The sequence below is a fragment of the Heptranchias perlo genome, chromosome 4 (genome assembly GCF_035084215.1).
Source record: "Heptranchias perlo isolate sHepPer1 chromosome 4, sHepPer1.hap1, whole genome shotgun sequence".
Taxonomy (NCBI): Eukaryota; Metazoa; Chordata; class Chondrichthyes; order Hexanchiformes; family Hexanchidae; genus Heptranchias; species Heptranchias perlo.
The window spans coordinates 121090053-121105410 of NC_090328.1; the positions used below are offsets into that span (position 1 = coordinate 121090053).

At 44.1% G+C, this 15358-nt stretch overlaps 1 protein-coding gene across 1 annotated transcript in view; it reads right to left on the reverse strand.

Moving 5' to 3' along the window:
* palm2akap2 (PALM2 and AKAP2 fusion) overlaps positions 1–15133 on the reverse strand; it is a 123920-nt gene extending 108787 nt beyond the window's left edge. Inside the window, exons 1-2 of the mRNA XM_067983610.1 lie at positions 15018–15133; positions 14832–14877 (exon numbers count right to left, since the gene is read on the reverse strand). Of these exons, the coding sequence (XP_067839711.1) occupies positions 14832–14877; positions 15018–15046 (75 nt within the window). The 5' untranslated portion in view covers positions 15047–15133. The remainder of the gene's footprint in view (positions 1–14831; positions 14878–15017) is intronic.
* Positions 15134–15358: the final 225 nt, after the last annotated feature.

Here is a 15358-nt window from a genome sequence, read left to right on the forward strand (position 1 = left end):
TGCAATGCAAATGTAATGAATTCAGAGTGTCTCACATCCTTACTACAATGAGCAGCATTGGAAATGAGCTGAAACATCCCAGGAGGGCATCCAAATATCACCGAAAACAAGGAATATGACTTGACCCAATTTTTTAAAGACAAACAATTTTTTTAACATTGCAGCATGCAGAAAAATCATATGCATTATTGAACATAACGAGACAATAAAGAGTACTACACATGGGAAGCAAGATAACAGTATGAAATTTTGAAACATCTGTCAAAAAGAGACCTCCATCTCCTTCGGGCTGAATTTAAACCCCATTGCTGAGGTTAGACAAAATTGCAGAGTTGTGTCTCACTTTCTTGTTGCCTTAGTGGATAAGTATCAGCTGTTTAAAGCTAGCTGTGCTCTCAACATCAATGAAACAGAAGCAGTATTTTTTGTTAGGCAAGGGTATTAAGGGTTACGGAACCATGGTGGGTAGATGGAGTTAAGATAAAGATCAGTCATCATCTAATTGAATGGCGGAACAGGTTTGAGGGGCTGAATGGTCTACTCCAGTTCCTATGTTCCTAGTATGTGCCTTAAGCATGTTTGACACTTCCAAAGAGAGTGAAATCCCTTCGGTCGATAATTTTAAGGTAAGAATTCAGTATTTTGTACTCGCACCGCCTTTTTTTGGTTAAATTGTTGGCAAGAGGTACTTCCCCCCCGCCCAAACTAAAGTTGCCTCAGATTTCTCCTAGAGAGACTCCATTAGGAGATGCCAGTCTCAGCTGGAGGCAAACTGACTCCTCTTCCGAATCAGAAGGTTGTGGGTTCAAGTCCCACTCCAGAGACTTGAGCACAAAATCTAGCCTGACATTCCAGTGCAGTACTGAGGGAGTGCTGCACTGTCAGAGGTGCCGTCTTTCGGATGAGACATTGAACCGAGGCCCCGTTTGTCTTCTCATAAAAGATCCCACGGCACTATGTCGAAGGAGAGCAGGGGAGTTCTCCCTGGTGTCCTGGCCAATAATTATCCCTCAGCCAACAGCACTAAACAATGGATTATCTGGTCATTTATCTCATTGCTGTTTGTGGGATCTTGCTGTGCGCAAATTGGCAGTGACTACACTTCAAAGGTACTTCATTGGCTGTAAAGTGCTTTGGGACATCCTGAGGTCGTGAAAGGCGCTGTATAATGTAAGTCTTTCTTTTTTTCTTAGGGACAGAGGAACAACTGTACGAGAGAGTCAAATTATAATGTTCACCAGCAGTCTCCGCTAGCTGGCTATAGACTACCGTTGGTAAGGCCTGGGAGTATGTTGGTCTTTGCCCTCTCACTGAGGCGGGGTGTAAGTAAGGATTTTACACGAGGAAGAAAAGCATCCTTGAAAAGCAGTGGGTGGGGTGAGGGGGGTGGCGGGGAGAGAGTAAAAAGACAAAACCAATGATCAAAAAATTTGGAAAACAAGGCGGGCCGATCTTCGAATTCCACTCAAAACGGGGCGGGGGGTGGGGGGGCGGCGGGGGGGGGAAGGTTGGCAGAGTCACCAGGCAACCTGCCCGATTCTGGGAGGCGGGAACCATTTTCGGATTTGGGCTACGGGTGCCAAACGAGCACCCCACTGCTGGTTGTGGAAGGGCGGCAAAGTGGCTGGCTTCTATGCTGAGCCGGCTGCCAGGTCAGGCATCCTGGGGGCGACCTGGGAGTTTTTTGCGTAGACCCAGGGGCGGCACTCCTGCTCCTCCTGACCCCCCTCCCACCAAAAAAATTTAAGCTTTCTTCAGCCAATTCTTGAGCTGCTTCCAACTGTCTCTGTTTAAACCACTCAGTGCCTGGTACACAAGGACAGATTTATAGGCCCACCTGAAACTTGCATCAGGCCTTGGGCATCAACGGATTGCCTGTGATGTTCACAGAATCATAGAATCATAGAAAGGTTACAGCGTGGAAGGAAGCCATTCAGCCCATCATGTCTGTGCCGGCTCTCTGCAAGAGCAATCCAGCTAGTCCCACTCCCCTGCCCTATCCCTGTTGCCCTGCAAATCTTTTCCTTTCAAGTACTTATCCAGTTCCCTTTGAAGGCCATGATTGAATCTGCCTCCACCACCCCCTCGGGCAGTGCATTCCAGATCCTAACCACTCGCTGTGTAAAAAGGTTTTTTCTCATGTCACCTTTGGTTCTTTTGCCAATCACCTTAAATCTATGCCCTCTGATTCTTGACCCTTTAGCTAATGGGAACAGTCGCTCTCTATCTACCCTGTCTGGACCCTTCATGATTTTGAATATCTCTATCAAATTTCCTCGCAACCATCTCTGTTCCAATAAGAACAACCCCAGCTTCTTCAGTCTATCCACGTAGCTAAAGTCCCTCATTCCTGGAATCATTCGAGTAAATCTCTTCTGCACCCTCTCTATGCCTTCACATCTTTCCTGAAGTGTGATGCCCAGAACTGAACACAATACTCCAGTTGTGGTCGTACCAATGTTTTATAAAGGTTCATCATGACTTCCATACTTTTGTACTCTATGCCTCTATTTATAAAGCCCAGGATCCCGTATGCTTTTTTAACCGCTTTCTCAACCTGCCCTGCCACCTTCAACGATTTGTGCACATATACCCCCAGATCACTCTGTTCCTTTACCCCTTTTAGAGTTGTGCCCTCTAGTTTATATTGCCTCTCCTCGTTCTTCCTGCTGAAATGTATCACTTTGCATTTTTCTGTGTTAAATTTCATCTCCCACGTGTCCGCCCGTGCCACCAGCCTGTCTATATCCTCTTGAAGTCTATCACTGTTCCCCCTGAATTTCCACTGCAGGTGAGAAACGGGTGGCGGGCGGTTGAAACTTGACCCCCATGGCCTTCAGTTAACACTGGTGTTCCATTAATGTGTTTAGAACATTTGGTAGGATATGCAGATAGGGTTAGATGAAGTAGGGTGGAAGGAGGCTTCTGTGGAGCATAAATACCGGCATAGACCTGTTGGGCCGAATGGCCTGTTTCTGTGCTGTAAATTCCATGTAATTCTATGCAATAACAGCTATTGATTTGGTTCTGGGAAGTGAAACTAAAGGTCAACACATTGAATAACTGCTAAGTGAATTGTAATATATTGACTATTCCTCAACGAATTTCTGAAGTTGGTTAGAGTGCTCCTCTGAACACAAAGCACGAAAGAAGAAAAGGTCGCTGAGCACATTCCCTTCACAGACCAGGCCCAATCCACCCTATTATGGACTCTATCCCACCCCAATTAATCTCCCGAGAGAAAGTGTTGCATAAATACCCTCTGTTCCCAAACATTTATCAAGCGAAATTCAAGAAGGCAGCCCACCTCCAACTTCTCAAGGGTGACTAGGGATGGGCAATAAATGTTGGCCTTGCCAGTGATGCCCACATCCCTAGAATGAATGAAAAAGGATGGTTAAGAAGAACAGGAAGGTGAACGTTTTAGTTGCAGATCCTTTCCAGCATTGTCTGTTTCTCTTAAAATTTCAGAATTCCAGTATTTGCAATTTTTGCTTCTTATCCAACACTGATTTACATGTATATGGGCATATATTAATATAAAACGGTAACAGACTTAGGCCATGACTTAAAATACTGCCAGTGCCAAATACAATGTTTAAATAATGTGCTTAGCACAAGACAGGTGCTTGTGACAATCTTCTGCTGGTGGTAATCTTTACTGGCCTGATGTTTTAAGTTCTTAACACTTGACATTTTGACAAAGATGGAGAAACTGTTTCCACTGGCAGGAGAATCGGTAACCAGAAGACACAGATTGAAGGTAATTGGCAAAAGAATCAGAGGAGAGCTGAGGAGAATTTTTTTTACGCAGCGAGTTGTTATAATCTGAAATGCACTGCCTGAAATGGTGGAGGAAGCAGATTCAATCGTAACTTTCGAAAGGGAATTGGATAAATGCTTGAAACGGAAAAATTTGCAGGGCTACGGGAAAGAGTAGGGGGAGTGGGACTAATTGGATAGTTCTTTCAAAGAGCTGGCACAGGCACGATGGGCTGAATGGCCTCCTTCTGTGCTGTATCATTCTATGATTCCATTGTCTTTTTAATTGGTACTTCCTAAAGTTATGGAAGCTGCTGTTAATTCTCAAATTATCCATCACCTTGAAAGTTCTCACTTAATCCCTGATCATTAGTCTGGTTTTTGGTATAACTGTTTACTAGTGACCTTGTTGCCTACATTATGCATCTCTGCACTTGAGCACCAGTGAATCATCGATCATTGCCTTAGACATTTGGCATCGAGCACTTCTAAACAAAGTTATACTCACATCTATCTATATACAAAAATTAGAGGGCATAAATATAAGATGGTCACCAATAAATCCAATAGGGAATTCAGGAGAAACTTCTTTACCCAAAGAGTGGAACTTGTGACCACAAGGAATAATTGAGGCGAATAACATAGTTGCATTTAAGGGGAAGCTAGATAAGCACATTAGAGAGAAAGGAATAGGAGGAAATGCAGTTAGGGTGAGATGAAGTAAGGTGGGAGGAGGCTGGTGTGGAGCATAAAAACCGGCATAGAGCAGTTGGGCCGAATGGCCTGTTTCTATGCTGTAAATTCAATGTAATTCTATGTAATTATCTAGTTTCCTCTCACATCACTACCTTGGCTGCTGTTGATGACTCATTCTCTGATTCTTTCCTTTAATTCAAGAGCTTTCCCCCAGGAGTCTCGTCCACGCCTCCTTTTTCGTATCTTTTGCTGATAATTCCACTTTACATTTTACCCACTGTTTTAGCAGAGGCGCTAGCCCATTATAATAAAACGAGTTAATGCTTGTACTAAGCCTCGAGAATTGCCCACGAATGACACCAGAAGCTATTTCTACGCTTGTAAGTATTAAAATAATATGTTTAGTGCCAGTAATGCAGCAGCAGCAATAACTATTTTCTGGCCACACTACTACCTGCAGACAGCATATCCTCGCCCTAAATGTTGCATAGGTTTAGGTTCATGTAAATAGTTCTTTATAGAGGCAGTTTAAGCCAAAGATCACAGTTGTAATATTTATTCAGGTTTAAAAAAAATGAGTGATATATTGCTAACACATTTGTCTTATTAACACGACTATGTGCAATCTTGGAAACTGGGCTGACAGCTGTCTGGGAGTTTTCCTGGATCCTGGAGCAGAGTCCTGGGGGAGATCCTGCTCCAGAAGGCTTTAGGGTAGAAAAGAATGTGTCAATAAATCAGCTGAGAGAACACATGCCAGTTACAACTGCTTAAAGGGACATTGCTGTCTAATAAACAGCCTTGCAAGAGCTCTATATTTCTTGCAGTGCTTATGTATCCCATATGAATTTAACTTTCAACATCCCATTATCCCCAGAGGTTTTACTTAACCTTTAATGGGCTGTTGAACATAAACCATCCTTCAAGGTTGAAAGCTGTACATACCAAAGTTTCCAGCATCTTATCTGGTTGCTCTCAGACATCTAAAGATCCACTTCCCTCTCTCCAAGTTGAAAGAGGCGATGTATAGTTCCAAAACTAACCGACCGATCGTGACACTGCATCACTGGTGGTTTATTTATTCCATACATGAATGATGAGTCATGAGTTGGAGGGATTACAAAGAGACCACTGGGCCCATCACCAGGGCCCCCTCTTACTCGGCTGGGGCAGTACTTAGGCCTTTGTGTCCTACAACCTGTGCCGCTCAGCAAGAGGAAGCAGGACTCCTGCTTCCCGGCTCAAGTGTTCTGCTTCTGTGATGCACTGACCAGCTCACTGTGTAAATGCACTGCCCAGTGTGGTACTGAACCACACAGCGCAGGAAGGGCCCAGTTTGATCTTTGACCTGTCCTGAGTTAGCTGATATCAGTTGAGGAGGGTATGGGTTGCCAACCCTCCAGGATTGTCCTGGAGTCTACATGAATTGAAAACTGATCTCCAGGAAAGCCCAAGAGAAAAAAATCATAGTGGCATTAAAAACACAAATCATATTTTTCCAATACTTTTGTTTATCAATTATAAAAATATGGGAGTTGGGAAAGAAAAGGCTGTTTGACTGACAGTCAAGAATCATCCAAACGGTAACAAAGAGTCGATTCGCTTTCCAATTGGCGTGGCGTGATGTGGCAGTGTGAGAATGGACATGTTGGACATTGCGGGGAGCATTGGGGCAGGACATTTGGAGGGAGGAGGTCTTGTGATGAAACCTCCAGGAATACCTCTCGGGCTAAAAATTGATAAAGAGGAGGTATTAGAAAGGCTGATTGTACTTAAAGTAGATAAGTCACCCAGTCTGGATGGGATGCATTCGAGGTTGCTGAGGGAAGTAAGGGTGGAAATTGCAGAGGTGCTGGACATAATCTTCCAATCCTCCTTAGATATGGGGGTGGTACTAGAGGACTGGAGAATTGCAAATGTTACACTCTTGTTCAAAAAAGGGTGTAAAGATAAACCCAACAACTACAGGCCAGTCAGTTTAACCTCGGTGGTGGGAAGCTTTTCAAAATGATAATCTGGACAAAATTAATAGTTACTTGGACAAATGTGGATTAATAAAGGAAAGCCAGCATGGATTTGTTAAAGGCAAATCGTGTTTAACTAACTTGATTGAGTTTTTTGATGAGGTAATAGAGAGGGTTGATTAGGGTAATGTGGTTGATGTGTATAGGGATTGGATAAAGTGCCACATAATAGGCTTGTCAGCAAAATTGAAGCCCGTGGAATAAAAGGGGCAGTGGCAGCATGGATACGAAATTGGCTAAGTGACAGGAAACAGAGAGTCGTGGTGAACGGTTGTTTTTTGGACTGGAGGGAGGTGTACAGTGGTGTTCCCCAGGGGTTGGTATTAGGACTGCTGTTGTTTTTTGATATATATTAATGACTTGGACTTGGGTGTACAGGGCACAAGTTCAAAATTTGCAGATGACACAAAACTTGGAAGTGTCGTAAACAGTGAGGAGGATAGTGATAGACTTCAAGAGGATATAGACAGGCTGGTGGAATGGGCGGACACATGGAAGATTAAATTTAATGCAGAGAAGTGCGAAGTGATACATTTTGTCAGGAAGAATGAGGAGAGGCAAAGTAAACAATTCTAAAGTGGGAGCAGGAGCAGAGAGACCTGGGGGTATATGTGCACAAATATTTGAAGGTGGCAGGACAAGTTGAGAAGGCAGTTAAAAAAGCATACAGGATCCTGGGCTTTATAAATAGAGGCATAGAGTACAAAAGCAAGGAAGTTATGTTGAATCTTTAGAAAACACTGGTTCGGCCACAGCTGGAGTATTGTGTCCAATTTCTGGGCACTGCACTTTAGGAAGGATGTGAAGGCCTTAGAGAGGTTGCAGGAAAGATTTACTAGAATGGTTCTAGGAATGAGGGATTTGAGTTACGTGGATAGACCGAAGAAGCTGGGGTTGTAGTCCTTGGAGCAGAGAGGGTTGAGAGGAGATTTGATAGAAGTGTTCAAAATCATGAGGGGTTGAGATAAAGTAAATAAAGAGAAACTGTTCCCATTGGCAGAAGGGTCGAGAACTAGAGGACACAGATTTAAGGTGATTGACAAAAGAACCAAAGGCGACATGGGGAAAAACGCTTTTACGCAGCGAGTAGTTATGATCTGAATGCGCTGCCTGAAAGGGCGGTGGAAGTAGATTCAATTGTGACTTTCAAAAAGGAATTGGATAAATACTTGATGGGAAAAAATTTGCAGGGCTACAGGGAAAGAGCGCGGGAATGGGACTAACTGGATTGCACTTACAAAGAGCTGGCACGGGCTCGATGGGCCAAATGGCATCCTTCTGTGCTGTAAATATTTTACGATTCTATGATTCTAATATGTCCAACCAGAGTTGGCAATCCTAGAGGAAGGGTTTGCTACAATTAGCCTTCGAGCTAATTTGAGAAAATTCATTCAATTATCACATGAATGTGAGGAGCTCATGGTCTTCTTTGTCACTAAGATTGAGACCATCGGTTCAGTTGCCTCTGCTGCTTCCCTCCCGCCCCTAGCCCACCAAGCCAAACTTCCCCTAAGGATCCCCCCTGCCCTAGTCCTGAACTTGGGTCTTTCTCTACTTTCTTTCCTATCTCCCCTCATGCCCTCTCCGAGTTCATCTTGATCATGAGCCCCACTTCCTGCTCCCTTGACCCTATTCCCACCAAACTGCTGACCACCCAATTTCCCTTCCTGGCCCTCATGTTAGCTGATATTGTTAACAGTTCCCTCTCCTCAGGTACTGTCCCCCACCTCTTCAAATCTGCTGTCATCACCCTCTCCGCAAAAAAATAACATAGTTGATGTTATAAATTGGATAGCCAGGTGGTAAAGGATAGAATACTGGAGCCTAGTCTTCAGTTGCTTCAAAGCCTTTATTCTCAGAGATCCCCATTACACATTGTGCACCCCCTGGATAAACTCCCTCCTATAAATGGATACAAGAGAGTTCCCAATTGATACACACCACCTGAATACAATTAGCACTAATTCATATAAATTCCACAGATACAATTAACACTTGAATCCTCTGTCCTTGTAAAGTACCGCCCCATCTCCAACCTCCCTCTCCTCTCCAAATGTGTTGACGCCTCCCAAATCCGTGCCCATCTTTCGCACAACTCCATGTTTGAATTCCTCCAATCAGGTTTTCGTCCCTGCCACAGTCATGAAACGGCCCTTATCAAAGTCACAAATGACATCCTATGTGACTGTGACCGTGGTAAACTATCCCTCCTCATCCTTCTCTACCTGACGGCGGCCTTTGACACAGTTGACCACACCATCCTTCTCCAACGCCTCTCCTCCGTCGTTCAGCTGGGTGGGACTGCGCTCACCTGGTTCCATTCTTATCGAGCCAGTCATAGTCAGAGAATCACCTGCAATGGCTTCTCTTCCCGCTCCTGTTCCGTTACCTCTGGAGTCCCCCAAGGATCTAACCTTGGCCCCCTCCTATTTCTCATCTACATGCTGCCCCTCAGCGACACCATCCGAAAACACAAGGTCAGGCTCTACATGTACGCTGATGACACCCAGCTCTACCTCACCGCCACCTCTCTCGACCCCTCCACTGTCTCTGATTTGTCACACTGCTTGTCCAACATCCAGTATTGGATGAGCAAAAATTTCCTTCAACTGAATATTGGGAAGGTCCCCGCCACAAATTCTGTTCCCTCTCCACTGACTCCATCCCTCTCCCTGGCCACTGTCTGGGGCTGAACCAGACCGTTCACAACCTTGGCGTCCTATTTGATCTGAGATGAGCTTCCGACCACATATCCGCTCCATCAGCAAGATTGCCTATTTCCACCTCAACATTGCCCGTCTCCGCCCCTGCCTCAGCTCATCTGCTGCTGAAACCCTCATCCATGTTTTTGTTATGTCTAGGCTCGACTATTCCAATGCTCTCCTGGCCGGCCTCCCATCTTCCACCCTCCATAAGCTTGAGCTCATCCAAAAGTCTGCTGCCTGTATCCTAACTCGCACCAAGTCCTGTTCACTCATCACCCCTGTGCTCGCTGACCTATATTGGCTCCCGGTCTAGGAATGCCTCCATTCCAAAATTCTCATCCTTGTTTTCAAATCTCTCCATGGCCTCGCCCCTCCTTATCTCTGTAACCTCCTCCAGCCCTACAACCCTCTGAGATCTCTGCTCTCCTCCAATTCTGGTCCCTTGTTCATCACCGATTTTAATCGCTCCACCATTGGCGGCCGTGCCTTCAGGCCCTAAGCTCTGGAATTCCCTTCCTAAGCCTCTCCATGTCTCTACCTCTCTCTCCTCCTTTAAGACGCTCCTTAAAACTTACCTCTTTGACCAAGCTTTTGATCACCTGTCCTAATATCTCCTTATGTGGCTCGGTGTCAAATTTTGTTTGATAATCGCTCCTGTGAAGCGCCTTGGGATGTTTTACTACATTAAAGGCGCTGTATAAATGCAAGTTGCTGTTGTTGTCGTTTCCTAATTTTGATTAAATGACTCCTCCTGGAGAGTGCACTTGTGTGGACAGAAATGAAATAGGAGGTCCTCATGTTCCAATAGCTTGTCCCAGGTCGCACTATAGGTGCCTGTAAAACATGCTTTCAGGGGAGGAAGGAAGAAAACTGAGTTGACAAGGTGGAGTAAGGAAATTGGTCTGCACAGCGCCCGTTTATCGCACTCCACGTCAGCTTAATTATAATGAAGCCCGAGGCTTAATATCCTGATATCTACATGGACATTTTCCAGTCAGAGTCACAGACGTTAATCTACTGAAAACCATAAGTTCACTGAGCCGGTGAACTGCGAGATGCCAAACGGACATTCCGATGCAGCTCGCCTAATCAAAGCTGGCCAATATTGGGCCCCCCGCCCCCCCGGTCCGCAGCAAGGCATGTGCGAGGTGGGCAGGTCGTGATCAAGGGGAGGGGTGTTGCAGGACGGCAGCGACCAAGATTATTTTTGTGGGCAGCGGTGGGAGGAGCTGGTGAAATGTTAAGCAGGGAAATTTCTGTGGGGTTCTCCCGATCACCTGCTGCAAGATCGGTGAGAAGCCTGGAGAAATGGCGCGAATGGCTGTTTTTAGTTGTTTATGCAGTTTCTCCGCGGTCAGTAGATCAGGATATTCCCCATGGAAACTGTAGGTGTTTAGAGCAGGAATAAAAAAAGGATTCTCTTCAAGTATATCTCCAAAAGATTGCTGGCCTGCATGGCTTCTTTTCCAACCTCTACGCTTGTGAAAGCAGTGTACATTGGTGAGATTTTGCCACTACGCTCATCAATTAGGCCCTGACCTACAGCACCTACTATCAAAATATCCTGAAGCATTATTTCAAAAACGTGCAGCTAGAAATTGCTGTTGGTAATATTAGGCGACAAAGAACAAACTCCTTTTGTAGGGCATTCCTTTGTCTGCTATTTTTAGAGAGACATTATCACCCTTCTCAGACCAGTCGACAGAGGCATGGGCGGCATTTGCCTTGCAGGAGGCCCCATGCAAAGGTTCGGTTTTCGGGAGCCTGTACATTTTACTGGGCAATGATACTTGACACTACCGACTTAATCCAGTGCAAAATCAGTCGGCTGAGCTTTGTCACCTGTTTGCTTGCCAACTTTTTTCTAAAAATGAAAAGTAAAGACGAGTGAAAAGAAAAGAATAAAAGAGAGGTGAAGAGGAAAGGAATGACAGTTCGGTCTCTGCAAGCTTTCGATTTAATTTGTAATTCTATGCATTGCACGCACTGTTATGTTTGGTATTTACATTCTACTGTTAAACTTTGGGAACTTTTACACTGTTAATCAGCAGTTGGCAAGTGTGACTGACATTTCCCAGTAATGTAGAATCGCTTGGACATTTTAAATGGAAATATTAATTAACAGGTTAGAGGAGACAGGAAGTCCACCAGTGCAACCCACTACACTTATGACGTGAGATAAGAGTTCATGTTAAATAATAAGATATCATTAGGAGAGCTATTTGCTCTTGGCAGTCACCTTTGGGCAAGGAGTGGCTTCAGAGAAAGGACCTTCTCTATCCAAAAAGCGAGCGGGACAATACAATGAAATATGAGAATATTCAGGTCAGAAACCTGCGGTCAGAGCACGTACTATCTATGATGGAGAGACTGGAATGCAGAGGTATGGGAAGGAGATGGGCACAGAATTGTTGAAACCCCAACAGAACGTTAAAGACAATTGAGGGAGGACAGCTTTTATCAGGAGCATAGGAACAGGAGTAGGCCATTCAGCCTCTTGAGCCTGTTCCGCCATTCAATTAGATCATGGCTGATCTGTATCTCAACTCCATCTACCTGGCTCTGTAACCCTTAATAGCCTTGTCAAACAAAAGCAGTCAGTGACTCCTTCACTATGACACACTGAAGGGCATTGGTTCACTCAGAGAAACTTTACTGAGTTAGGGAAATATTTAGGCACAAACCTCATTACCAGGCAAGACGGGTGCTAATGACTGATTTACTTATTATTTGTTCTAAGTAGCTTGTTATTATTTTGATTTTCAAAAATGAGTTCACGTTTGAAATCGAGTAGAGTTGAGGGAGAAGGAGACAGCTTGTGCGTATTCTCCTGATTTCAAACCCATCTCAAATTGTAAAACCCCTCATGAAGTACATTATTGAATGAAAATGAAATAATTCATCTTCTGATATGCATTTTAAAAAAAACATTGTTGAAAATATTGAGATCTGTGCATTATTTATTTTACATTTATAAATAAGCACGTTGGAACCTCTCAGGGCTTCTGACTGGCTGGCGGGACCCCGTGTAATGGCACGGATTGCATGATCTTAACACTGCCCTGGACACAGGAATGTCATAGGAATGTGTTAAGTGTTTGATAATATTGCCAACAATTTCTAGCCTATAATGTTATCATAGATTTGATTTTTTCAGTCCTGAAGTGTAACTTTTCTCAAAATGGATTTCCTTTCTATCATACCTCTGTGCTGAAAATACCAATAACAGTTCAAGAGACAACATAATTTATTGTAATAAGTTACGGGAATTTCATTAATACAGATTTGAATGTAATAAAACAAAATATTAATTGAATCTCTGGAGTCAGGTGAGTTGGGAGAGAGCTGGGTGAAAAGGCCACTTTTTTTTGCGGTGAGAATTGGATGCAGCTGCTTTCTCGCACTTTAGGGCAACTTTTGTACACAAGTCAAAATTGAGCCTGGTTAAGAATATTATCGCTTTGTCTCCACATTCGTATGTCAAAGGAATTTCATCTGGCCTCCAATGGACTGTTTTGCAGGAAACCATTGCCCCTAGCAACTGAATTCTTACATTCTTGAGAGACATGGGATACCATGTCTGCAAGCTTTGCAAATGTCACACAGCTGAAGCTCGAGGACATTTGGTAAGGCTTTCAGTTTTACAGCCAGTCGCCCTCAATCTCCACCCCCGCTAACCAGTTGTCCCAATCGCAGAAGCAGCTATTATTAGACATTCCCAAGGGCTCCTCCCACCTAGCTGTTCTCACTGGATCGAGATAAATGAACCTAGCAAAGTAGCTGCACTTTTAATTAAAATCATCTGTGTAAACACGTCGGAATGGAGATCAAAATCAAGCTGTTCCATGTTCTGGTGAGAGGGTGCAAGAGAAACTGCCAGCGCCCAATCCCTAACAGATAGTATGAACTGGAGCTAGCACTGTTTCCAATCCCTTACTGATCTTGCAAGCTCCAAATTCACACTGCTTCTATTCTCTTCAGTACATCTCCTCATTGGTGCATGGACGCGGTCACTACTGACAACTCCTTTTGTCACCAGCAAGGCCTGTCATTTTGGACGGGAAGTGTCGATCTTTTACTTCAAAACATTTATCAAAATATCACCTGAAATCTACAGGGCCTACTACAGACTCACAATGAGAGCTCAGGTGAAGAGAAGGGGAAAAGTTCAGTATATTTCAGATTTTAGCTAAAGCACTGAAAGACAGGAACCATTCAACATCTGATTTTAAGATTATGATAGGGTAGACGTAGAGAAAATGTTTCCACTTGCAGGGGAGACCAGAACTGGGGGCCATAAAAATAAGACAGTCACTAACAAATCCAATAGGGAATTCAGGAGAAACTTCTTCACCCAGAGAGTGGAACTCACTACCACATGGAGTAGTTGAGGTGAATAACACAGATGCATTTAAGGGGAAGATAGATAAATACATGAGGGAGAAAGGAATAGAAGGATATGTTGATAGAGTTAGATGAAGAAGGGTGGGTGGAGGCTCATGTGGATCATAAACATTGGCATGGAATAGTTGGGCCGAATGGCCTGTTTCTGTGCTGTACATTCTTTGATTGGTAGATATGTCTCGATTTGCCACCTTTCTGACTGTTAACTCTCCTTGCCCTCTCCCGAAAGTCCCCATAGAGCATAGTGCATAGCGACAGTGCTCAAACAAAAGGAACCCTTTAAGTATCGAGGTAGGGTGGAGACCTAAGCACAACATAAACTGTAACAAAAGCACAAAATAAAACTATTTAGAAAACATTGGGCCTTTGCAGACAGCAGTAGAGTTTCTGCATGAGGATTTTAACAAGTTCTAAACAGTTTAGTTTATTTGGAGAGCATGGTGAGCTCAGAAAATATTTTTTGATAAGCTTCTCATCATGTTTTACATGATAACACCCCCAAATGAATATGCACAGTTAAAAAAAAAATCAAATTTGCGGATATCACATGAAACAAAACTGTTTGGTGTTTAACACTGCAAGACTTCTCCATGATCAAAGGGTTAAGGAACATTCTGCGGTCTCAGACATTAGGAACTGGTTAAACAAAAAACATCGTTTATTTATTGCTGATTTTCTGTGACGACATTGGTGTAGTGAAAGCTGCTGAGATGTGCCCAAAGGGTTAAACTCAAACAACTAAGTCTGAAGTTTAACGCTCTGCTCTCAGCAGGTTAAGTGCTGTTTGGAAATGTAGTTCTGCTTTCAATCACACACAAGAATCCAGCTCAGGATTTGCGTTCTCTTTAATTGTGACAGGAGTTTCCTCAGATTCGAGCTTTTTTTTAAAAAAAAGGCCTGCCTACCTCAGAGGAAAGAACATGAATAAACAAAATAACTGCACAGACACAAGTCAACAGCAAAACCCAAATAACAGGGTTAAAAATAATAGGATCGGCTTCTCCTTAACGCACCAGACAAGAGCACATTTTAACACAATTGTTATTAGAGATTCTTATGGCCCATCAATCAAGGTGTAGCCTGAGAACAGGCCGTCTCAGGCCCCAGCCGGCTTTCTTTTAATGGCCTGCCTCGAACCAGCTATGTCTCCTAAAAAGGTAGGCGCACAACACATGGGCTGAATGAACAGAAACCTTATCAATCTGCTAGAAAGGAGAAAAAAAAAAGAGAATTGACTTACTGCTATGGCTTGAAGTCTTTGCTTCTGCAGATTAGCCTCTGCCATCCTAGAAGAGGGATACAGAACAGTGTAGTCACAAAAGAGAGCGTAGCAGTAGCACTCAGGTAAATTGAAGAAAAAGGGGTGGGTGGGAGTTGGGGGTGAGGGGGGGGGGGGGGGGACAGAGATCTCCCTGCTGGGTCTTACTGCCAGTACGATGTACTGTAAAGACTCATTTCAGTCACTGGACCTGCATCAACTGTAATGTAACTGCATTTTCTCCACACTGCTGTCACAAGCCTTGTATGTGCTGTGAAAAGGAGCTGAGCAGAGGGATAGCTGGCATGTCGATCATTTTTTTGCTTTGACGTGTCTCCCGCAGTTTGCTCCTCCTAGAGTAGGGTCATGGGAGGGGGGGGAGGTGGTGGGGGGGGGCCTCAACGTTGGAAGTATGTGTAGTAATGACCCGCGTGTGGGAATGTGTGTGTTACTGTATGTGTAGTAGACAAGAGATTGCAGCTGCAGTGTGTGTGTGAGAGAAAGCAAAG